Here is a 26,335-nt window from a genome sequence, read left to right on the forward strand (position 1 = left end):
CCCATGCGTTTGAGATTTTCAGGCATCATCTCGGCAGGTGTGTCCGGAAAACATCTGACAAACCTGGCTAAACCCCACCCAACAGTCTAGTCGTATTGTATTTCCAACCCAAATCATTATGTGACCGGAGATCAGGTTAATGGGACTCACACTACAGAGCAGGTTAATGGGACTCACACTACAGAGCAGGCATAGGAGCCCTTCTGGGACTGGCTGTCTCGGATCAGGAAGGTGCCGTCACCCCTGCCCCTTAGCAGCTCTTCGGCCTGGCCTCGCTTGATGTCGCCCACGTACCAGGTGCGCTCGTCATGGTGTGGCAGGTCATCCATCTCATCCACCAGAGAATTTAGGCTGGGAGGGAGAAGAGGGGATGAAACTAGGGTCAATATGATACACGATAAGACATGATTAAACATGGTGATACATCACAACTGTCAGACGGCCACATTGGTTTAACTCACTCTTCCACGTCGTTCTTGATCCCAAGCCACTCGTTAATCTTCTTCTGTCTGGTGCCCTTCTGATTGAGCCACCTGGGGCGTTAACACAAGCTAACGGTTAGTTCCCATGTTCCTAAACATTTTAGTTTCGCATTGTAAAGTGTGTGTGTGTGTATAACCTACACCAGGTACTGGTCTCTGATCTTCCGCAGCTGCATGAGGTCTGGTTTCAGACTGTTCATCTTCTTGTCGATCTCTCGGTTGTCCGTCGCCTGCTCCTTCAGGTCCTGCTCCAGCTTCCGTTTGCTGTCATGGATCTCAGTCACACGAGACTTCAGCTTATCTGAATTACTTTGGATTCTGTAAGGTGGAGCGACAAGATTGGGAGGTCCCCCACTTCATAGTCATGATCACTACAGGCTTCAGTCAGAGGGCTAGTTCAAACCCTGTATCACAACATGAAAATCCTACAACAGGCAATGTAGATACCTCTCAATCTCTTGGCTGTTGCCCTCCCTGTGGAACTTGTCAATGTACTCTTTGCTGTAGCGCTCTTGGGTCTCGCACTGCTCCTCAAAGATATTGATGGTCTCGGTGAAGGCCTCGATGGCCGTGTGCTTCATCTGTAACTCCTGGAGTACAGGGAAAACAGACAAGGTTTTGCTCATTTTAAGTGCTATGGAACCCAGTCCCAAATGTGACAGTGAAAATGGATGTGTTGAATATGTACCTGAGAGGTGCGAGTGTACTCTTCATACAAGACGTCATATTCCCGGCTCTTCTCCTGGTACTGTTCATGGTACACCTTCAGTTGCTCTCCTACTGCTTCCACGTTGTCCTCTTTCACCACCTGGTCCTAGAAATAACAAAGACCATTAACTAACCAAATCAAACTATTTGTCACATGCACCAGATACAAGAAGTGTAGACCTTACCGTGAAATGCTTACTGACAAGCCCTTAACCAACAGTGCAGTTCAAGAAGAGTTGAGAAAATATTTACCAAATAAAGTAAACAATAATAAAAATTAACACAATAGCGAGGCTATATTCAGGGGGTACCGAGTCACTGTGTGTGGGTACAGGTTAGAGGTAATTTGTACATGTACGTAGGGGTGAAGTGACTATGCATAGATAATAAACAGCGTGTAGCAGCAGTGTACAAAACCAATGGAGGGGGTCAATGTAATAGTCCGGTGGCCATGTGATTAATTGTTCAGCAGTCTATTGGCTTGGGGGTAGAAGCTGTTAAGGAGCCTCTTGGTCCTAGACTTGGCGCTCCTGTACCGCTTGCCATGCGGTAGCAGAGAGAACAGTCTATGACTTGGGTGACTGGAGTCTTTGACAATTTTATGGGCTTTCCTCTGACACCACCTATTATATAGGTCCTGGATGGCAAGGAAGCTTGGCCCCAGTGATGTACTGGGCCATACGCGAGCTACCCTCTGTAGTGCCTTACGGTCAGATGCCGAGCAGTTGCCATACCAGGCGGTGATGCAACCAGTGATGCAACCAGGATGCAACCAGGATGCTCTCGATGGTGCAGCTGCCAAACTTTTTGAGATCTGGGACCCATGCCAAATCTTTTCAGTCTCCTGATGGGGAAAAGCTTTTGTCGTGCCCTCTTCACAACTGTCTTGGTGTGTTTGGACCATGATAGATCGATGGTGATGTGAACACCAATGAACTTGAAACTCTTGACCCGCTCCACTACAGCCCCGTTGATGTTAATGGGGCCTGTTCGGCCTGTAGTCCACGATCAGCTCCTTTGTTTTGCTCACATTGAGGGAGAGGTTGTTGTGATACAACCACAGCAAGATGTTGAGCTATAGAACACTCAATGTGGGCTCAATGTATTTCAAATAGTACTCAATGTATTTCAGCAAGCAAACTCTCCTCACTTAAACATAATTGTTTGATAACATTTCAGACAAGCTATTACAGTCCTCTTGGGGATGCCATGGGTTTGGGATTTTCCTTGTGCAAGAAGACATGTAAGGCCTTCCAGAAAGAATAAGGGTGCTGTTCGAAGGCTGCATTCCTTTTCTCATATCATCTATTTAAAAACCAAGTAACACCATTGACATAAGGCCCAGAAGTCAAACCAACATTAACAGAATCATTCTACTACCTGCTGATATTTGGAGATGGGATACAGTAGCCGTGAGTCCAGCTTGGGGTTGTACTGGGCCAGCGACTCCTGGTGATAATGCAGGATGAGCTCCACCACAGAGGAAAACGTCAGCGGCTCAGAGAAGCCGTACCTGCCGCCTCGGTGGAAGATCTTGATCAGCTTGTTGTTTCCTCCTTTTCTAGAAAAGTCCAGAGCAGTTGAGCAATGTTACAGAGCTTCTGTGAAAGTCTCTGAAAGCTATCCAAAGTGGTGAAACATCATTGCATTTGAAACGAGTGACTAGGGAGTACCTGAAGATTATTTTAAGAGAGACAAACTAGTCTCTTTTAGACAGACTAAATTATCAATACCCTTACCTGAGAGTCAATGTGTATTCTCCTTGCACCTTGCTTGAGGCGTCTCGGACCAAGAAAGTCCCATCCGGCATGTCTCTCATCTTCTCATTCACCTCCTCTCTGGAAAAAATAGCATGATTACGTCACTAAAGCTGGGAGAGTAAGATGAGTGACAAGTGACAATCATTTCTTCTTGAAACAGAAGATTGTGGTCTCAACTGTAACTAACCAAGTGTGGACATTAACACTGGATTCATTATATAGCCAGATAAATTGTACCTGGAAATGTCTCCCCAGTACCACTCTGCATCGGCCATCTTGCTGCCGTCTCCATTGATCACAGAGGATGCCATGGCTTTGGTTTTGGAAGGTTTGGGAGGTAGGGCTGTCAAAGGGACCAATAGGTGGTGGTGTCACAACACAGTGGGACATCCATTCAAAATGGACCCAAGAGATAGAGGTGTTTTTTAGTGAGAGTGATATATTGTTGTGAGCTTGTGTATATAGCCTCATTATTGTGTTACTTAAAAAAAAAAAAAAATCGTTTATTTAGTAAATATTTTCTTAACTCTATTGTTTGAACTGCATTGTTTGTTAAGGGGCTTGTAGTAAGTAAGTATTTCACCTGTTGTATTCGGCGCATGTGACAAAATTTGATTTGATTTGGTTTACCTGGTGGCATTTCTTCCAGCTCCCAGGCCCTCACCACCAGCAGTCTCTCAAGCACATGGGCAGAAACCTGACAATCTTCTTCTGACCTGGACAAAAATCAATACACTCCTACGTCAGTCATTCAGAGTACGGTGGAAAGAGTGGTTCAACGGGATGAGGGGAGTCATATTTTACAACAGTACAGGAGGGAGAGGTCAGTAACGTGGGACATTGGTTGGAGAGGTGTTGAGGGGACGTACTGTATATTTTGCTGACTTCAGAGAATAGTGTCCTTCCAGGAAAACAGATGTGTTATGGCTTCTATCTCAAGCTGGCTCAACCTGCAGACCATTTCTACAGCCAGACACTTTGTAGACTGACAACCGCATGAACTCAAGAGGATGCTGGTCATGTTGATGCATTTCTTCCTATCTCTCTCTGTTGGCTGGCCAGTATCTCTCTCTCCCTCTCTCTGTTGGCTGGCCAGTATCCCTCTCTCCCTCTCTCTGTTGGCTGGCCAGTATCCCTCTCTCCCTCTCTCTGTTGGCTGGCCAGTATCCCTCTCTCCCTCTCTCTGTTGGCTGGCCAGTATCTCTCTCTCCCTCTCTCTGTTGGCTGGCCAGTATCCCTCTCTCCCTCTCTCTGTTGGCTGGCCAGTATCCCTCTCTCCCTCTCTCTGTTGGCTGGCCAGTATCTCTCTCTCCCTCTCTCTGTTGGCTGGCCAGTATCTCTCTCTCCCTCTCTCTGTTGGCTGGCCAGTTTCTCTCTCTCCCTCTCTCTGTTGGCTGGCCAGTATCTCTCTCTCCCTCTCTCTGTTGGCTGGCCAGTTTCTCTCTCTCCCTCTCTCTGTTGGCTGGCTAGTATCTCTCTCTCCCTCTCTCTGTTGGCTGGCCAGTATTTCTCTCTCCCTCTCTCTGTTGGCTGGCCAGTATCTCTCTCTCCCTCTCTGTTGGCTGGCCAGTATCTCTCTCTCCCTCTCTCTGTTGGCTGGCCAGTATTTCTCTCTCCCTCTCTCTGTTGGCTGGCCAGTATTTCCCTCTCTCTCCCTCTCTCTGTTGGCTGGCCAGTATCTCTCTCTCCCTCTCTCTGTTGGCTGGCCAGTATTTCTCTCTCCCTCTCTCTGTTGGCTGGCCAGTATTTCCCTCTCTCTCCCTCTCTCTGTTGGCTGGCCAGTATTTCTCTCTCCCTCTCTCTGTTGGCTGGCCAGTATTTCCCTCTCTCTCCCTCTCTCTGTTGGCTGGCCAGTATTTCTCGAAACCTCTCTCTGTTGGCTGGCCAGTATTTCCCTCTCCCTCTCTCTGTTGGCTGGCCAGTATTTCTCTCTCCCTCTCTCTGTTGGCTGGCCAGTATCTCTCTCTCCCTCTCTGTGTCTATTGGCTGGCCAGTTTTTTTTCTCCTTCTCTCTGTTGGCTGGCCAGTATCTCTCACTCCCTCTCTCTGCGTCTATTGGTTGGCCAGTATTTCTCTCTCCCTCTCTCCCGTGTCTATTGGCTGGCCAGTATTTCTCTTTCCCTCTCTCCCGTGTCTATTGGCTGGCCAGTATTTCTCTTTCCCTCTCTCCCGTGTCTATTGGCTGGCCAGTATTTCTCTCTCCCTCTAGCTGTTGGCTGGCCAGTATCTCTCTCTTGTGTCTATTGGCTGGCCAGTATTTCTCTCTCGTGTCTATTGGCTGGCCAGTATTTCTCTCTCCGTGTCTATTGGCTGGCCAGTATTTCGCTCTCCCTTTCCCTCTGTGTCTATTGGCTGGACACCCCCCCCCCCCATACCGACATAGGTATTTCTTTAAATGTGAGACTGACCCAGCGGGGAGCAGCAGAGGGCTGAAGAGGAGTGCGAGGGTGTGAGGGTCCAGGCCATTGTGGGGCGAGCTCTGTCCCACTCGGTCCAAGTGTCTGAGCAGGTACTGCAGGGTGAGCAGGCCTGGCAGGGGCACAGCCGGGGGCTCCAGTGCCTTCAGCAAATGCTTGCCTGTCTCCTCGACAGACAGCTCTGGGTAATAAGAACCAGCACGGAGACTGAGTGACAACCTTAGTGCCTTGGGTTTGAGACACAATGGTAAACCGACAACATTATTTTCTATCTAATGCCAAATTCACATTTTGCTTTGTATTTCTAAGCAGATTCCAAAATATACACAATTCTTTCAACAGTCACCTGATAGTGTGCTTCAAAGATAGCTGTTTTTTTGTTTTTGTTTTTGTTAGTAGAATATGCTCCTGGAATCACATGCATCAGTTCTTAATGAGATACATGAAGAAGCATGTTAGTGCTAAAGATGCCATTACCTGCTTCCTCTTGCAGGGCAATCTTCAGGCTGGGATAGACACACTCTGGGATGATGGGGAAGGGCAAGTCCTGCAGGAATCCCATCAGGGCCTCTGAGAGCGCCTGGACGTCGTACTGGCCCATCTCAGGCTCCGAGAGCTCTGTAAAAAGAACACTTTAGGTCGCTAATTCAGACACGGCAGAGTCTGTTTGTGTACATCACTGGTTCTCCTGCTCTGTGGTAAGGTGTCCCAAGAGTTGTGCTTTGTGGCCAGAGTTTCTGGTGCGGCTAAGTGTGCTGTCTGGGAGACAGTGTCCAGACTAGTCCTATGACAGTGTCTGAGAGCCTAAAATAACAAGCTCCTCCTCTTTCACCGATGCGACAGGCAGGCCAGACTGGCTGGGTGCTGCTTACTGCTCTGTCACGCCTCAGCTAGCAAACAGCTGTCTTAAAAGGCCTGCCTGGTCCGGTCCAGCTCTCCATCTGAGCAGATAGACAGTGGGGAGAGTGTCTGGCATGTGTGAGTGTGTGTGAGCATGGGGAGAATCTGGGTCGGTCTGTCTGCGGCATGTGAAAGGTGTGTTTGTGGGGGGTGGGGGTGTGCATCTCAGAACATGCTGTTGACACTTGATCTAGCCTACATCGTCCTGTCTGCTCAAATCTTTGGGAGACCGTACTTAAACTCATTGTGGCATGGATGTTGCTAAGCAAGTCCCAGGTCACTTGATTCCTTGGAACACCCAAGTGTTTACTTTCTCCAGTCGAAACAAACAGTGCCATGTATATAGATAAGCACAGAATAACAAGCGGAACAAACTCGTAGAGCCAATTATATTGCAATTAATGCAAAATCGGTCACGGAGTGAAAATAACACTCCCGAGACTGTCCTCACTCTTCAGTACAGTGGGGCTCACAGAGAAGTGAAATAATGAAGTGCAATATATGCAAGATCGTTTATTTTGTGTGGGGGGGGGCACAGCATCCATCCGTCTCTTTGATCCGTTTGAACAGACTGGCCTATTTCTCTACACAAACAAAGGCTGTGTTAATGGCCCACTGTTGAAATAGAGCAAAGACAAACAGAGCATGTAGTGTATCCTACAGGAACCACGAGGGCAGCATGGTCATCACCCCTCTTGAGTTATTTTCCTAACTGAACTCAATAGGCAGGGCTATAGAATGAACAGCACCACAATCATTGAAGTCACAGGGTTCGGAGTAAATTACTTTTTATCCTACAGGAATGGATGACTATCCGACGATGGCAACAGACTCTATCAACTTGTACAGCTCAGCAAGAGTTGAATGTAAGAACAATAAATTCATGCACAAGCATAATGTGCAAGAGAGAAAAAGAGGGTCTTACCAAAATTCAGGCTCTGTCTATGACTGCCAGCAGCCAAGGAGCCAGACTTCCTGTACAGCGTCTCGCACTCCAAACCTGCAAGAGTTTGACACACACACACACACACACAGTTAGCGCACCCTTCTGAAATAGTATTTTCTCTCCTGGCATGCCTCTATTAGTGGATCAATTAGTTACACGTATAAACATCCAAAATACAGCTCCCAGAGCTGAAAATACATGACTGAGACGCTAACTGAAACGTTTCAACAATAACCTGGCCTTCCACATGCTACCTGAAGGCCCAGGAGACACTTTCAGGAGTGCTAAGTCTGAAAGGTCAAAGATCAGACGGAGAGAGGAGAGGGCCTTTTCTCAATTCGATTTGCTCAACTCCTGCGTCCTCTCAGGGAACGTGGACGAAACATGTGGTTGTATGAAAAGCAAATTACGTTTACAGGGGTGGATCCCAAAATAAATATGTAAAGAGATAAAAACAAGGACGGACTTTTGCCCAAATGAGGAAAGGCAGAGGAGAGTTCCTATCAAAGCCAGGGTGTCTCCTCTAGCAGCATATCCACCTTTTAAATGACACTGTTTGTAGACCATGGGGATCTAAGTGGACCATGATCAAAGCTAAATACATGTATGTATACAGTGCCTTCGCAAAGTATTCAGACCCCTTGACTTTTTCCACATTTTGTTACAGCCTTATAACACAATATATATGTTTTTAAATCCTCAGCAATCTACACAATTATGACACATGACAAAGCGAAAAACAGTTTATTTAAAAAAAATGTTTAAATGTTGCTAATTTATTAAATATAAAAAACAGAAATACCTTATTTACATAAGTATTCAGACCCTTTGCTATGAGATTCAAGATTGAACTCAGGTGCATCCTGTTCCCATTAATCCTCCTTGAGCTGTGTCTAAAACTTAATTGGAGTCCACCTGTGAAAAATGCAATTGATTGGGCATGATTTGGAAAGGCACACACCTGTCTATATAAAAGGTCCCATAGCTGACAATGCATGTCAGAGCAAAAATAAAGAAAGCCATGAGGTCAAAGGTATTGTCCATAGAGCTCCGAGACAACAATGTGTCGAGGCACAGATCTGGGGATGGGTACCGAAAAATGTCTGCAGCTTTGAAGGTCCCCAAGAACACAGTGGCCTCCATCATTCTTAAATGGACGAAGTTTGGAACGACCTAGACTCTTCCTAGAGCTGGCCGCCCGGCCAAAATGAGCAATCGGAGGAGAAGGGCCTTGGTCAGGGAGGTGACCAAGAACCTGATGGTCACTCTGACAGAGCTGTAAAGTTCCTCTGTGGAGATGAGAGAACCTTCCAGAAGGATAACCATCTCTCAATCAGGCCTTTATGGTAGCGTGGCCAGACGGAATTCACTCCTCAGTAAAAGGCACATGACAGCCCGCTTGGAGTTTGCCAAAAGGCACCTAAAGATTCTCTGGTCTGATGAAACCAAGATTGAACTCTTTGGCCTGAATGCCAAGCGTCACGTCTGGAGGAAACCTGGCACCATCCCTACGGTGAAGCATGGTGGTGGCAGCATCATGCTGCGTCAATGTTTTTCTGAGTCAGGGACTGGCAGACTAGTCAGGATCAAGGCAAAGATGAACGGAGAAATGTACAGAAAGATCGTTGATGAAAACCTGCTCCAGAGCGCTCAGGACCTCAGAATGGGGTAAAGGTTCACCTTCCACAGGACAACGACCCTAAGCACACAGCCAATACAAAGCAGGAGTGGCTTCGGGAAAAGTCTCTGAATGTTCTTGGGTGGCCCAGCCAGAGCCCAGACTTGAACCGATCTAACAGATGCTGTAATCGCTGCCAAAGGTGCTTCAACATAGTACTGAGTAAAGGGTCTGAATACTTATATAAATGTAATATTTCAGTTTTAAAAAATATATAAATGAGCAAACATTTCCAAAAACCTGCATTTGCTATGTCATTATGGGGTATTGTGTGTAGATGGTTGAAGGGAAAAAAAACAATTTAATCCATTTTAGAATAAGGCTGTAACATAACAAAATGTGGAAAAAGTCAAGGGGTCTGAATTCCTTTTGAAGTACATGTCATGCATAAAATATATTCTACCAAAGCATTAGTTTACATGCAAGTATGGATAACTGATACATTAATGTCACATCGAAAGTACTATGTGGCATATTTCCAGGTCAATGCTGCTGCTTCTCTTGTCAAATGACTTGTACTAAACACATCAGATTCAAACGTGTTCCGATATCACACAGCCATCTTACCTTTTTTCTCAATGGCCTCTATCAACTTTACCAAAGTGGGGAGGGCATTTTCTGGGGGTGGAAAAGGCTGGACAAACTCTTGAGCTGAAGTCCCTGGAAGACAAATAGGATAGGATACCCATTAGGCCTTGATCTTGTTTAAAATAATTATTACAGCAAATCTGTAGCAATCAAAGACACCAAACAAAGCTCAATCAAAATTACAACAGCCCCTTAAATAACTTTTAATCTTTTCACAACAAATACCCAGTTTAATTTTCGTTCAGGAATTTCACTCTCCCCTCCACTCCATTGCAAGGCCATGTTTCACCACAGCCCTTTGCGTGAGGAGGGTTTTTCAAGTGTCTCAGTGTAACACAATGAAGGATTTTAATAAAAAAAAAAAACCTGAACAGGCATAACCTCCGGTGGCAGCGCGCCAGAGCCTCATTTTCAGACTCACTGTATAAGCTTGACACCCCGTGCCTCCTGGCAGCGCAAGCCTAAACCATGTCTGATCATTTTGGAGTTCACAGAAAGTACCATGTCAGCACATTCCCCCTCTCTGCTGCACGTTAAACATGGAAAATTGCTGCCCAGCTCTCGATTTCCCTCCTGTATAATGTCCGCCCCACCCCCCTGCTTCTCTGCAGCCTTCACTCTTCCGAGGGTTGCCTTTCCCAAATGCTCTGCAACCTAGCTGCTGTACAGTGGCTGAGTATTGCATGTTTGAGTCAGTCTTGCTAAGTCACAACTGTACAATACAAAAACAAAATAAATATACAATAAAAAAAAACATATTTGCCTGTACTACAAACAGTGCATTAGACTACATACAGTAAGGTTATGTTGAAAATACTATCAACATATGAAATGGCTTTCAAGAACTCTGTGTGTGTGTGTGTGTGTGTGTGTGTGTGTAAGGTTCAGGAATTAGTAGTGAGCTGAGGACTCATAAGCCACCTAATAATATAAATCCTCCACAGAACAATATCAAAGTTATAGGCCTACCCTACCGACTGCATTGACCATCTGAAAATATGCCTATTGGCCACTGCACAAAATACTGCCATAATTAAACCCAACATTTGCATGTGAGAGGGCAGATTGGACCTAAGGTTATTAAACATATTGTCAGAAGAAAACAATAGCCCTAGACATAAAAACTTGTTTTTGTAAAGAAAATGTTTTCTTCAGTAGTGACTATGACTAGGGCTGTTGCGGTGACTGTATTACCGCCACACCGGCGGTCACATGAAGGCATTCAAATTACACATGACCATTTAGTCACAGTAATTAGGCTTCTCCAAGCTCTGATGCTGCAGATGGTCATTAGAGGCGTACCAAACTTGCAAACTGCCTGGTACTCAGCACTCTATTGTCCCTCTAACCACTCTGACATCAATGCAAACACTTCATGAGAGCCCATGAGCTCATGTTGCGAAACATTTCTATAGGCTATGCAATTGTGTTAGAAAACAGGGTGATGGCCTCTATTAAAATGAGTACCCATCAGCCTTCTATAGGCTAGGCCTACTATATTTATTTCTCAACTTTCCTAATAATTTAGCACATTGCTTCTCTTTAAACCAGGAGTATAGCCTAACTGGCTGGCATGAAAATGAACCACGGGGAAAAGCAGTTCTCCATTCGCTATTTAATTGCATAGATGACAAGTATTTTTTCCATGAAGCAGTAGGCCTATGTCTACACCACCTTGAAAATGTCAGTTTTTATATTTAGTTGCCTCAGTCTTAAATGCTTTGTTGTAGAGTTCCTGAGATGTTGAGCAATCAAATAATAATCACATTTCAGCAATTGAACTCTCAAAGTCTCTGCTAGCCTCACTGTGGCCATTCTAAGCAGTTTTCTTCTACTCCAGCTGCTTAGTTGGATGGAAGAATTGTGGAGAAAATTAAGAAACCTGGACACCAGGCTTTGGGCTGTGTCACTCCCTGTGTTCCCGTACACCACTGCCTGCTCAACCCAATTCGTAGAACGGTCCGTCGTCACTCCCTGTCCCAAGGCTGGGTATCTTTACTAGTCCATTGGCTGCACTTAATGGTATGTGTCTCCTGCAGACAGACTAAATATAACTAACATAGGTCCCGACAGTAAAATAAGCCTTTAACATTCCCCAATTAAAAGAATGAGAATGTAGAGCATGTCTGGAAACTAAATTATACAGCATGGGTGAGTCTATTTCTCCAAGGACGAAGGTAGTTCGCCTGGGCTTTAAAAAAACGGTCTAAATTGCATGTCAAGTTCATATTGCACTCAATCCACCTACAATATCACAAACTATCCTTAGTTGGATGACAGGGGTTTTGCCTAAAGCCAAATTTAAAATACCTGAAGTATGTATGCAATGCAGGAATACAATTAGGCCTGTCCTGAGTAGATAGGTCTAAGTTGCAAAAATACACAGAAGTGTACAGCCCAAAATGTATAACTCGATGCAACCATGCAGGGAAGCCATTTTGCGTAACTAATTGTGTTGTGTACATACGTTAGATTTAACTCCCAATCAAATTGTGTCAAAAACATTTTTCATCTTTCATTTCAGAGCAAATTGTCAGTAATGACTAAATAGAAGGAAAAACTACTCTACAACCCATGGCATTTTAGAGACATAGAAAGAAAAAAGGAAAGCAAGATGCAAGAGTAGCAGGGCTGCAGCAAAGAGAGGGGACATGGGGAAACCTGTCCAAGGCTAACAGGTTGGAATTGCTTGGGCAGCTGTGGGTACCATTTCCATTTCTCCTAGCAGGCCCGTGGCCTGGAGAGGAACTGAGCTGACCTGCACCCCTACAGAGAATGAATAGAAGGCAAATATTGAAGCAGTGTCACGTGACTCCAGAGGAATGTGCTGCTTCAGCAGAAAGCTCCCCTACCTGCTCCCTTTCCAGACTGACCTGGTGCTTTTCCAAGCTCCCAAAGCAAGCAACACAATTTACTGCCTCCAGAAGGGGAGCAACAGGCAGAAAACTGAAGTACAATGGGAAATGGAAGGTGGGCTGATACTATGCGAAGACAATAATTAGGGGTAAATAACAAAATACAAATAAAAGATAAGCGGACATCACAGATAAAAAAAAAAATGTAAAGATTAAAATAATCTAGAATGTTGAAAAAGTAGACAGGGTTTGTTGCTCTTCTAATCCTACTCTTCTTGTATGCAGAAGTTAATCATTAAACCTTTTGTCATAACACTATTTTCAGAACACTTCTGTTGAATGAATCTATGACCTTGCTTGGGGTATTCATATTTAAACACGACCCCCAATGGGGGGAGTCTGTGGTGTATACAGTGCCTTCAGAAATTATTCACACCCCTTGACTTTTTCCACATTTTGGTGTGTTACAGCCTGAATTAAACATGTATTCAATGTAGATTTTTTTTTGTCACTGGCCTACTACCCCATAATGTCAATGTAGATTTTTTTTTGTCACTGGCCTACTACCCCATAATGTCAATGTGGATTTTTTTTTTTTTTACAAATTAAGAAGAAATTACAAGCTGAAATGGCTTGAGTCAATAATTATTCAACCCCTTTTATGGAAAACCTAAATAAGTTCAGGAGTAAAATGTGCTTAATTAACAAGTCATGTAAATTGCATTGACCCTGCTCCGTGTGCAATAATAGTGTTTAATAACATATATAGATTTTTTTTTAATGGCTACCTCATCTCCATACCCCACACATATAGATAATTGTAAGGTCTCTTAGTCAAGCAGTGAATTTCAAACACAGATTCAATCACAAAGACCAAGGAGGTTTTCCAATGCCTCGCAAAGAAGGGCACCTATTGGTAGATGTGGGGGGAGCTGACATTTGAGCATGGTGAAGTTATTAATTACACTTTGGATGGTGTATCAATATAGCCAGTCACGACAAAGATCCTTCCTAACTCGGTTGCCGGAGAGAAGGAAGGAAACTACTGAGGGATTTCACCATGAGGGCAATGGTGATTTTAAAACAGAGTTTAATGGCTGTGAGGAGAAAACTGAGGATGGATCAACAACATTGTAGTTACTTCACAATACTAGCCTAAATGACAGAGTGAAAAGAAGAATGCTTGTACAGAATAAAAAATATTCCAAGACATGCATCCTGTTTACAACAAGGCACTAAAGTAATACTTCAAAAAATGTGGCAAACCAATAACCTTTTTTGTCCTGAATACAAAGTATTATGTTCGGGCAAATCCAATACAGCACATTACTGTGTACCATTCTCCATATTTTCAAGCGTAGTGATGGCTGCATCATGTTATGGGTATGCCTGTAACCATTAAGGATTAGGAGTTTCAGGATATGGAGCTAAGCACAGGCAAAATCCTAGACGAAAACCTGGCTCAGTCTGCTTTCCACCAGACACTGGGAGATAAATTCACCTTTCAGCAGGACAATAACCTAAAACACAAGGCCAAATCTACACGGGAGTTGCTTAACAAGAAGATGGCGAATGTTCCTTAATGGCCGAGTTACAGTTACGGCTTAAATCTACGGCAAGACCTGAAAATGGCTGTCTAGCAATGATCAACAACCAATTTGACAGAGCTTGAAGAATGCTCTAAAGAGACTTACCCAGAAAGATTCACAGCTGTAATCTCTGCCAAAGGTGCTTCTACAAAGAATTGACTCAGGGGTGTGAATAGTAAAATTAGATATTTCTGTACTTCACTTTCAATAAATTAGCAAAAATGCCCAAAAACATGTTTTCACTTTGTCATTATGGGGTATTGTGTGTAGATTGATTAAATAAAATGTTTTCCTCACCAATTTTGAATTCAGGCTGTAACAACAAATGGAGGAATAAGTCAAGGGGTATGAATACTTTCTGAAGGTACTGTGTCCTACCTTGATGTGCTGGGGGAGGTTGAGGCCTGGGGGCTGCTGGGAGGGGTCTCTGCTGCAGAGGCTGGTTGGGCACCACATACATCTTCACAGGCCCCACATACTGGACATACGTCCCAGGGAAGTCTCCCCTCTGCTTGGTGCGCTTGTTGACTCCCACCATCCATCCCAGGCAATCCGGGTGCTCCTCGTCCCCATCCTTGAGCCCAAGAGATGTCAGTGACGTCTTGCTGACGGTCAGTATGTCCCCTGGCTGGAGGTCAAGGTCCTCGTCCCAGTCTTTGTTATAGACATAAATTGCTATGAATTGGAAGCCCTCTACAGCCATGTGCAAAGATTTCCAACTATGATACACACTGACCAGGGCAGTGAAGTGCCAGAGTGTTGAGGATGTTAATTGTGATGGCAACACTATTCAGGAATTTTCAACTAAAACTAAGAAGCATGACTGAACTGTTGGTGTGAATGGTTGAAACTCAGACCTGGCCTGTGTTTGAGAAATAAAGCACTTTCTTTAGCTTGATCCCTCGGTGCAACCAGACAATGGAGCAGAGAGACGGCATTGGCAACATGCTCTTTGGAAAGACCCGAGACTTGCAGGTAAGAGCTGAACCAAAGTAGGGTTCTGATTTACACTGGTACGGTTTAGGAATGACAGGTGCAGGGCAGGCACTTCAGTGACTCAGCACTTCGTATTGAGAATCTTCCAAGTGTTCCTGGTGGAAAGCTCTACAGAAGACAAAAGACACAGAAAATAATACATTAAGCACATGAAGCCAAATCAATGAGTTTTTTTTTCATTTAAAACCTGTCTAAATGGGGAGCTAAATGTTATCCCATCCATTTTTCCCAAAAGGATACCCCACATATAAATCTATGAAACTGTCAACTGAAATGTAGAAAAGGGCTAGCCTAGGCCTACGTTCCCCTTGAATAAGCACCAAGTGTTCTTAGCCTCAGTCAACTATCACAGACACTCAACTAATTCAAATCTTATGACACTACTAACTTAAAAGGGACACTGCGACATTCCGGCATTTGTTCTACTTCAAATCAAATTGTATTTGTCACATGCGCCGAATAGAACAGGTGTAGACCTTACAGTAAAATGCTTACTTACACGCACTTAACCAACAATGCAGTTTTAAGAAAATACCTACAAAAAAGTAAGAGATTAGAATAATAAATGATTAAAGAGCTTCAGTAAATAACAATAGCGGGTCTATATACAGGGGGTACCGATACAGAGTCAATGTGGAGGCTATATACAGGGGGTACCAGTACAGAGTCAACGTGGAGGCTATATACAGGGGGCACCGGTATCGAGGTAATATGTACATGTAGGTAATAGATAATAACAGAGAGTAGCAGCAGCGTTGGGGGCAGGGGGGGGGGGGCAATTAGTCTGTGTAGCCATTTGATTAGCTGTTCAGGAGTCTTATGGCTTGGGGTTAGAAGCTGTTTAGATGCCTCTTGGACCTATATTTGACGCTCCGGTACCGCTTGCCATGCAGTAGCAGAGAGAACAGGGTGGCTGCAGTCTTTGACAATTTTTAGGGCCTTCCTCTGACACTGCCTGGGATAGAGGTCCTGGATGGCAGGAAGCTCGGCCCCGGTGATGTTCTGGGCCATACGTACTACCCTCTGTAGTGCCTTGCGGTCGGAGGCCAAGCAGTTGCCATACCAGGCAGTGATGCAACCCGTCAGGATGCTCTCAATGGTGCAGCTGTAAAACTTTTTGAGGATCTGAGGACCATGCCAAATCTTTTCAGTCTCCTGAGGGGGAATAGGTTTTGTCGTGCCCTCTTCACGACTCTTGGTGTGCTTGGACCATGTTAGTTTGTTGGGGATGTGGACGCCTAGGAACTTGAAGCTCTCAAACTGCTCCACTACAGCCCCGTCAATGAGAATGGAGGTGTGCTCTGTCCTCTTTTTCCTGTAGTCCACAATCATCTCCTTTGTCTTGATCACGTTGAGGGAGAGGTTGTTGTGCTTGCACTACACAGTCAGGTCTCTGAGTGGGTTAGAGTGGGTCTAGGGTTTCTGGGATAATGGTGTTGATGTGACCAATGGCTACAGACGTTGAGTGCTATGGGTGGGTAGTCATTTAAGCAGGTTGTGGCGAAATCTGCATGGAGCCTTCACCGTGCGCTGCCACTTTAAGAGCGCATGAGCAGTAAGGAAGGAGGAAATAAAGAGAGCTCGTTCAGCTCTTTGGGGAGGGGCTCTTGGGTGGCGCGACAGTTTGATTGTGTGTGCTGCAGAAGTTTTGTTTGTTTTCAGCTCGTGTAGTTTATAAAGTATTTAACTCAATCATCGGTGTGATCGCTCTAGGTCGTGGTTGTTTTAGTTTGGGACCGCGCCCGTTATGGGTTGGTCCCCCCCCTTGGGTTGTGTCGTGGCGGAGATCTTTGTGGGCTATACTCGGCCTAGTCTCAGGATGGTAAGTTGGTGGTTGAAGATATCCCTCTAGTGGTGTGGGGGCTGTGCTTTGGCAAAGTGGGTGGGGTTATATCCTTCCTGTTTGGCCCTGTCCGGGGGTGTCATCGGATGGGGCCACAGTGTCTCCTGACCCCTCCTGTCTCATCCTCCAGTATTTATGCTGCAGTAGTTTGTGTCGGGGGCTAGGGTCAGTTGGTTATATCTGGAGTACTTCTCCTATCCTATCCGGTGTCCTGTGTGAATTTAAGTATGCTCTCTTTAATTCTCTCTTTCTCTCGGAGGACCTGAGCCCTAGGGACCATGCCTCAGGACTACCTGACATGATGACACCTTGCTGTCCCCAGTCCACCTGGCCGTGATGCTGCTCCAGTTTCAACTGTTCTGCCTGTGATTATTATTATTTGACCACGCTGGTCATTTATGAACATTTGAACATCTTGGCCATGTTCTGTTATAATCTCCACCCGGCACAGCCAGAAGAGGACTGGCCACCCCACATAGCCTGGTTCCTCCCTAGGTTTTGGCCTTTCTAGGGAGTTTTTCCTAGCCACCGTGCATCTACACCTGTATTGCTTGCTGTTTGGCGTTTTAGGCTGGGTTTCTGTACAGCACTTTGAGATATCAGCTGATGTAAGAAGGGCAATGTAAATAAATTTGATTTGAAATTTGATAAGCTAACTTTTTTTGATGAATTTAAGCAAAAATCCCCAAATTCCAGGGCTAAAATTCATTGAAAATGTATGGAAATTTACCAGAAAGTTTCCGACACTTTGCAATCCTAATCACAACATTATGATGTTTGTTTCCAACATTAGGGCTGTTTTCCTAAAGAAGTTAAATCCGCTTCGTAGTTTACTTCTTTGCCACGATACTAACGAGTATCGCGATACTGGTATCGTCCCGGCCTATTCATTATTTTCATTAAATTTGTTAACATCCAAAACAGACACCATCTTCCATATGGGTCAAATACATAACAATAGATGAGAGGCTTGATTACCAACAACGACGAGGCGGCCTACAGGGAGGAGGTGAGGGCCCTCGGAGTGTGGTGTCAGGAAAATAACCTCACACTCAACGTCAACAAAACTAAGGAGATGATTGTGGACTTCAGGAAACAGCAGAGGGAACACCCCCCTATCCACATCGATGGAACAGTAGTGGAGAGGGTAGTAAGTTTTAAGTTCCTCGGCGTACACATCACAGACAAACTGCATTGGTCCACCCACACAGACAGCATCGTGAAGAAGGCGCAGCAGCGCCTCTTCAACCTCAGGAGGCGGAAAAAATTTGGCTTGTCACCAAAAGCACTCACAAACTTCTACAGATGCACAATCGAGAGCATCCTGTCGGGCTGTATCACCGCCTGGTACGGCAACTGCTCCGCCCACAACCGTAAGGCTCTCCAGAGGGTAGTGAGGTCTGCACAACGCATCACCGGGGGCAAACTACCTGCCCTCCAGGACACCTACACCACCCGATGTCACAGGAAGACCATAAAGATCATCAAGGACAACAACCACCCGAGCCACTGCCTGTTCACCCCGCTATCATCCAGAAGGCGAGGTCAGTACAGGTGCATCAAAGCTGGGACCGAGAGACTGAAAAACAGCTTCTATCTCAAGGCCATCAGACTGTTAAACAGCCACCACTAACATTGAGTGGCTGCTGCCAACACACTGATTCAACTCCAGCCACTTTAATAATGGAAATTGATGGGAATTGATGTAAAATATATCACTAGCCACTTTAAACAATGCTACTTAATATAATGTTTACATACCCTACATTATTTATCTCATATGTATATGTATATACTGTACTCTATATCATCTACTGCATCTTTATGTAATACATGTATCACTAGCCACTTTAAACTATGCCACTTTGTTTACATACTCATCTCATATGTATATACTCGATACCATCTACTGCATCTTGCCTATGCCGCTCTGTACCATCACTCATTCATATCTTTATGTACATATTCTTTATCCCTTTACACTTGTGTGTATAAGGTAGTAGTTTTGGAATTGTTAGCTAGATTACTCGTTGGTTATTACTGCATTGTCGGAACTAGAAGCACAAGCATTTCGCTACACTCGCATTAACATCTGCTAACCATGTGTATGTGACAAATAAAATTTGATTTGATTTGATTTAGATCTGTGGATTGTCGTTTTTATGAGCGAGAGATGACTGATTCATGAAAAACTTAGTATTGACCTCAAAGTATAATTTTTTTATTTTTAAAGAGGCTAAATCAGACTAATGCAGCTACAGTATCCCATTAAAAGGTTAGGGTCTTTTGTATTGTGCTTACCATTTAGGTTTGAGTGGCAGAAAGCCATTATGAGACAATTAGTTTTAAATTCTGTTGCACCACCAAGCAGGTTACCGCACCAGTCATGTAGCATAGAAAGAGCTTTGCTCTGGTAACGTTTGTGTATCGTTGAATCCTCCAAATACATCTTCTTTTATTCCTTTGATTGAAAATAGTCTTAGCTACTTTGTTTCTCCTAAACTTTGTTCTTTGCAATGCAGTTCAGTAATGACGCCTGATCATAAAAAAATTCACAGCGAAGTTAGAATATATTTCTGCAAATGAAATTGAAAAGTGCTCAATATCAAGTACTGGAGAAAGTTATTTTGCATATGTTCAATCTTATTTAAGAGTTGTAATAGTAGGACTGGCTTTTTACATAACTTTTAAGTGTTCATGGTCAATTTTAGGGGTGGAAATGTCGGTCAATTTTGCTGCTGACTAACTGACCCTCATTAACCGGTCAACAAACGGTAAAATAAATTCCACACAGTAAAATGACTTAACCAACAGAAAATCTTATTAGAGATCTGTATATAATGACGAGATGCTTATTTTTCCGCCCTAACAAAGGCAGGTGAAAAGCTTAGGGCCAAAGTAAACCCATAGAAACATTTTGCGATTATTTTGGATAGATTTTGGCGAGAGTGAAACCTCTTGCTTTGCCTCTTCCTCTCTGATACTTGGCATGTATACAAGGAACGGTCATTTTTCATTAAGATATTAATTTAAAATATTAATTTAAATGGAAACATGAAACAATAGCAAGCCTATCGTCTTACATTTCAAAAGGCGATAGCCGATTATTAAACTCCTGTAATGAAGCAGCTAATAAAAAGTAATTTTCAAACATTTGACACAATAGAATTCACCATTCTAAACCTAATGCAAGCAGTTGTGACAAAGCTTAAAATCTCTGTTAGAAACTTTGAAAGAAGGGGAATCTCATAGCAACAAACTATGATGGGTTGCTAATATGACTAGGATTGTGCATTTGGCTTCTGGACAACGAAAGAAAGTTGATATGAAAACCAATAGAACATGAGGGAAAAGCTGGTTAATGGCATGAGGAAGTCATTATGAAATAATTGCCTCCATGTTTTTACGGATGGATTTTTCGCATGGCTACTTTGAAGCAAGGTAAGACATGCCTCGTTATTTGAAGTAAAGTAAAACATTCAGGTTTCAAACAATTATACTGCCACAAGCTCACATTGCAAAATGGTGGGTGACGCGTTGATAGTCAACGGTAAGCAGGCTACAGCCTATACACCCAAATGGGAGGTGGACGTTAATTACAAGTTGCAATTGAGAAATAAGAATAGCTCCTTTAATCGTGGCTACCAAAGTTTTGAATACGCAATTGCATTTATAATTGTTATTTGTTGCTTAGAAAAGCAGGTTTCACTCCAGTAGCCTACAAGCTTTTTGAGGAGCTACTCTCACGCTGTCAGACAGATGGCAGGCTATTCCGCTCCTCAAACTAGGCTGTATGCTGTGAGCGTGTGAAAAAAATACATGATGACTAACAAAAATGCACACGCGCCAATTTAATTCCACAAATTATGCAAATTACCCTATGGACTGATAAGCATGACGGCCAAATTTATTTTCGGCAGCTAACCAATTGACGGTTAAGTAAATTTTAATAAGTCAAGATATATTTTAGATATTTAGAAGTTTTAACTGAGGATAATGAGGATCTTAGCATGTAGTGATGATGGGAGAAAATACAGATAGTTACATGTCGTAATATTATTTTGGGACGATATATTTGATCAATATTTGACTCCCAAGTTTTTTTTGCTACTGTTGGTAGCATTAGCTAGCGCTAGTCGACTTTACCTGCGCTAAAACTCTGGGATTTTCCATCCTATAGCTTGTTCTCCAACTTCTTTTGAAATAGTGAGCCATGTTTTTAGCACTTTTATTTCCCTGACTGATCATAACTAGTTCTCATAACCCCTAGTCTCTCTACAATAGGCAATATGTTTAACATCAAAGCGCAAAAAAAAATCGAATTCAAATAAATCGCAATACATATAGAATAGTGAAAATTGCAATACATATCGTATTGGCACCTAAGTATCGTGAAAATATCGTATTGCAAGGTCTCTGGCCATTCTCAGCCCAAGCATGAAGGCTTACAATTAATAGATTTGGTCTTGTTTAGGCCTACCTGGTGGATTTAAACCCTTGTGTTTGGAAAGACATCAGTAAACTCAGTAAACTCAAAAAAATAAAGGGAACACTTAAACAACACAATGTAACTCCAAGTCAATCACACTTCTGTGAAATCAAACTGTCCACTTAGGAAGCAACACTGATTGGCAATAGATTTCACATGCTGTTGTGCAAATGGCATAAACAACAGGTGGAAATTATAGGCAATTAGCAAGACACCCCCAATAAAGGAATGGTTCTGCAGGTGGTGACCACAGACCACTTCTCAGTTCCTATGCTTCCTGGCTAATGTTTTGGTCACTTTTGAATGCTGGCGGTGCTTTCACTCTAGTGGTAGCATGAGACGGAGTCTACAACCCACACAAGTGGCTCAGGTAGTGCAGCTCATCCAGGATGGCACATCAATGCGAGCTGTGGCAAGAAGGTTTGCTGTGTCTGTCAGCGTAGTGTCCAGAGCATGGAGGCGCTACCAGGAGACAGGTCAGTACATCAGGAGACGTGGAGGAGGCCGTAGGAGGGCAATAACCCAGTAGCAGGACCGCTACCTCCGCCTTTGTGCAAGGAGGAGCAGGAGGAGCACTGCCAGAGCCCTGCAAAATGACCTCCAGCAGGCCACAAATGTGCATGTGTCTGCTCAAACGGTCAGAAACAGACTCCATGAGGGTGGTATGATGGCCCGACGTCCACAGGTGGGGGATCCCTCAGGAGACCATCCGCCACCTCATCAGGAGCATGCCCAGGCGTTGTAGGGAGGTCATACAGGCACGTGGCCACACACACTACTGAGCCTAATTTTGACTTGTTTTAAGGACATTACATCAAAGTTGGATCAGCCTGTAGTGTGGTTTTCCACTTTAATTTTGAGTGAGACTCCAAATCCAGACCTCTATGGGTTGATAAATTTGATTTCCATTGATATTTTGTGTGATTTTGTTGTCAGCACATTCAACTATGTAAAGAAAAAAGTATTTAATAAGAATATTTCTAGGATGTGTTATTTTAATGTTCCCTTTATTTTTTGGAGCAGTGTAGTCTACTAAATCTGATAAATCTCTCACACATGATTTCTTAATCCTCACACTAGTAAAAGTGCATCATTGATCATGCAAACCAAACACTGAATGTAATTTGAAAGTGACTGTATAAGATGCTTGGACCTGGAATGTTTCGGCAACAGCCATTATCACTCAATGGGTAAATAAGATGTGTCTCTTGACACAAACTGCATATTCACTGCTTATTACAGGCAATCGTCGTGCAAATACTTTACTAAGAAATTCTAGTAGTTACAAAATGAGCTAGGGAAATTAATTTCACTGGTACATCTTGACGTCACTGCAGCCAGATCACCTTGACTTTGCATGTGGACAATGGCTTAGGTCTTATGTGTGCCATCTGAGTACAGCATAAAATATTATTTACTGTGGTGCTCATTCCTCCTAAATTGATGAGTTATCCTGTCCCGTAGCTCATCTAAGAATGATGCAGCTTGAAACGAGCCATAACACAGAGACATGCACACAATCCTAAATGCAATGCCAGATTATGGCTAACAAACAACTGGTATGGTGATGATGGAAATGAAATAACGTAAAGACATCATAGGGCAACACTCACCCACCTTTAGGCAGAGAGCGAGAACTGGCCGGGGCACAGCGAGTTTGCAATTCGACAACCTTCGAGTGCAGCGGAAAGGTGCCAGGGTGGACACGTGGCACTGATATACCCAACCATAGGCCTCTGTCCTCACGCCATCCTTAACCCCCTCTATTCTGCCTCAACACCCTTTTAAAAAATCCTCTCCTTAAATACACAACCATTCCGACGATGTAATTTCCACTGTGCGGTCCATTTCCATTTGAAAGAAACATCTGCCTAATTCAAGGTACTTTGAATATTCCAAAAAATCTAGGTATTTCTGTTTTTACAGTGCAACACAATAGACCAATGTGGGTTTTGAGGATAAAGATTTCACCATCATAGGATGGTTAATCTTAGTCACAATGATTTTTACAGTTTGAGAGCACCTCGTGCAGAAGGGACAGGATCAAGAAGAGAGGGGGGGGGGAAACTCACTCATCAATAAATAAATAAAGGAAGTCACTGTTGCTACAGAGAACGAAAGCTTAGTGGTCTCCTGGATTCCTATTGGGCAGTCTGCTGCCATGTGCCCAGGAATCACCAGAGATGCTCTAACAAATCAAGGAAATGTTCTAATATTAGAAAATGTATCTAGGCAGTGATCGCTTCTGACCCTCGAACTCCAACTTAATCATTTTCGACATCACTAATAGTAAATGGGTGAAGTGGAAGTAATTGCGGACAATTTATCATTTTAATACAGGCACAGACAACACAGTGCATTTGGAAAGTAATCAGACCCTTTGACTTTTTACTCATTTTGTTATGTTACAGGCTTATTCTAAAATGTATACAATTGTTTTCCCCCCCGCATCTACACACACAATACCCTATAATGACAAGGCAAAAACAGGTTGACATTTTTGCAAATGTATTAACAATAAAACTGAAATATGACATTTACATAAATATTCAAACCCTTTACTCAGTACTTTGTTGAAGCACCTTTGGCAGCGATTACAGCCTTAAGTCTTCTTGGGCTTGAAGTTCCAAGCTTGACACACGTGTATTTGTGGAGTTTCTTCCATTCTTCTCTATAGATCCTCTCAAGATCTGTCAGATTGGATGGAGAGTGTCGCTAAACAGCTATTTTCAGGTCTCTCCAGAGATGTTTGATCAGGTTCAAGTCTGGGCCACTCAAGGACATTCAGAGAAAAGTTCCGAAGCCACTCCCGCTTTGTCTTGGCTGTGTGCTTACGATTGTCGTGTTGTTGGAAGGAAAACCTTCGCCCCAGTCCCTGAAAAACATCCCCACAGCATGATGCTGCCACCACCATGCTTCACCCTGGGGATGGTGCCATGTTTCCTCCAGACTTGACGCTTTGCATTCAGGTCAAAGAGTTCATTCTTGGTTTCATCAGACCAGAGAATCTTGTTTCTCATGGTCTGAGAGTCTTTAGGTGCCTTTTGGCAAACTCCAAGCAGGCTGACATGTGCCTTTTACTGAGGAGTGCCTCCCATCTGGCCATAAAAGCCTGATTGGTGGAGTGCTGTAGAGATGGTTGTCCTTCTGGAAGGTTCTCTCATATCCACATCGGGTTCTTGGTCACCTCCCTGACCAAGGCCCTTCTCCCCCGATTGCTCAGTTTGGCCAGGCGGTCAGCTCTAGGAAGAGTCTAGGTGGTTCCAAACTTCTTCCATTTAAGAATGATAGAGGCCACTGTGTTCTTGGGGACCTTCAATGCTACCCTTCCCCAGATCTGTGCCTCAACACAATCCTGTCTCGATGCTATACGGACAATTCCTTTGAACTCATGGCTTGGTTTTTGCTCTGACATGCAATGTCAACTGTGGGACCTTATATACACACACAAGTGTGTGCCTTTCCAATCAATTGAATTTACCACAGGTGGACTCCAATCAAGTTGTAAAAACATCTCAAGGATGATTAATGGAAACAGGATGCACCGGAGCTCAATTTCGAGTCTCAAAGCAAAGGGTCTGAATACTTGTGTAAATAAGTTATTATTTTTAATACATAGGCAAACATTCCTAAAAACCTGTTTTCGCTTTGTCATTATGGTTTATTGTGTATAGATTAATGAGGACATTTAACAATTCAATTTATAATAAAGCGTAACAAGCGTAACAAAATGTGGAAAAAGTGTTTGAATACTTTCCCCCCTGCTCATATTCTGTATTTTACTATAAATAGAGATCACACAGGTTTAAGAATACATCAGGCTACATTATTATTTATAGATATACAATACATGGCAAAAGTATGTGGACAGCCCTTCAAATTAGTGGATTCGGCTAGTTCAGCCACACCCGTTGCTGACAGGTGTCTAAAATAAAGCACAAACCCATGCAATCTCCATAGACAAACATTAACAGTTGAATGGCCCGTACTGAAGAGCTCAGTGACTTTCAACGCGGAAACATAACAGGATGCCACTTTTCGAACATGTCAATTAGTCTGCCCTGCTAGAGCTGACCCCGGTCAACTGTAAGTGCCATTATTGTGAAGTGGAAATGTCTAGGAGCAACAACGGCTCAGCCACGTAGTGGTATGCCACACAAGCTCACAGAATGGTACCACCTAATGCTGAAGGGCGTAGCAAGTTTTAAAAAATAGTCTGGTTGCAACAATTACTACAGAGTTCCTAACTGCCTCTGGAAGCAACGTCAGCGCAATAACTGTTTGTCGGGATCTTCATGAAATGGGGTTCCATGCTCGAGCAGCCGCACACAATCCTAAAATCACCATGCGCAATGCCAAACATCGGCTGGAGTGATGTAAAGCTCGCCGCCATCGGAGCAGTGGAAACGCTTTCTCTGGAGTGATGAATCACGCTTCACCAATTAGCAGTACAACGGACAAATCTGGGTTTGGCGGGTGCCAGGAGAATGCTACCTACCCCAATGCAGTGGCAACAGTAAAGTTTGGTGGAGGAAAAATAATGGTCTGGGGCTGTTATTCATGGTTCAGGCTAGGGCCCTTAGTTCCAGTGAAGGGAAATGACATTCTAGACGATTCTGTGCTTCCAACTGTGGCAACAGTTTGGGGAAGGTCCTTTCCTGTTTCAACATGACAATGTCCCCGTGCACAAAGCAAGGTCCATACAGAAATGGTTTGTCGAATTGTGTGGAAGAAATTAAATGGCCTGCGCAGAGCCCTGACCTCAACCCCATCAAACACCTTTGGAATGAATTGGAACGCCGACTCCAAGCCAGGGCTTATCGCCTAACATCAGTGCCCGACCTCACTAATGCTCGTGGCTGAATGGAAGGAAGTCCCTGCAGAAATGTGCGAACATCTAGGAGGAACGCCTTCTAGAAGAGTGGAGGCAGTTAGAACAGCAAAGGGGGTACCAACTCCATATCAATGCTCATGATTTTGGAATGAGATGTTCGACGAGCATGTAGTGTATTATTATGAGATCATTTAAAAGCCCAGTGGAATCAAATGTAATATTCCCGTGTTTTGTGTATATATTTCAAATA

The 26,335-nt window shown here is 43.8% G+C and overlaps 1 protein-coding gene across 1 annotated transcript in view; it reads right to left on the reverse strand.

The window, feature by feature from the left end:
- The window catches only part of LOC109889124 (phosphatidylinositol 3-kinase regulatory subunit gamma), a 34,464-nt gene that overhangs the window by 5,826 nt on the left and 2,303 nt on the right, over positions 1-26,335 (reverse strand). The window contains exons 2-15 of the mRNA XM_020480326.2: positions 14,302-15,027; positions 9,459-9,551; positions 7,193-7,267; positions 5,845-5,985; positions 5,359-5,548; positions 3,581-3,666; positions 3,188-3,293; positions 2,930-3,028; positions 2,571-2,751; positions 1,171-1,296; positions 930-1,072; positions 624-800; positions 462-533; positions 178-351 (exon numbers count right to left, since the gene is read on the reverse strand). Of these exons, the coding sequence (XP_020335915.1) occupies positions 178-351; positions 462-533; positions 624-800; positions 930-1,072; positions 1,171-1,296; positions 2,571-2,751; positions 2,930-3,028; positions 3,188-3,293; positions 3,581-3,666; positions 5,359-5,548; positions 5,845-5,985; positions 7,193-7,267; positions 9,459-9,551; positions 14,302-14,626 (1,988 nt within the window). The 5' untranslated portion in view covers positions 14,627-15,027. The remainder of the gene's footprint in view (positions 1-177; positions 352-461; positions 534-623; positions 801-929; positions 1,073-1,170; positions 1,297-2,570; positions 2,752-2,929; positions 3,029-3,187; positions 3,294-3,580; positions 3,667-5,358; positions 5,549-5,844; positions 5,986-7,192; positions 7,268-9,458; positions 9,552-14,301; positions 15,028-26,335) is intronic.

This window comes from Oncorhynchus kisutch, linkage group LG4, assembly GCF_002021735.2.
Source record: "Oncorhynchus kisutch isolate 150728-3 linkage group LG4, Okis_V2, whole genome shotgun sequence".
Taxonomy (NCBI): domain Eukaryota; kingdom Metazoa; phylum Chordata; class Actinopteri; order Salmoniformes; family Salmonidae; genus Oncorhynchus; species Oncorhynchus kisutch.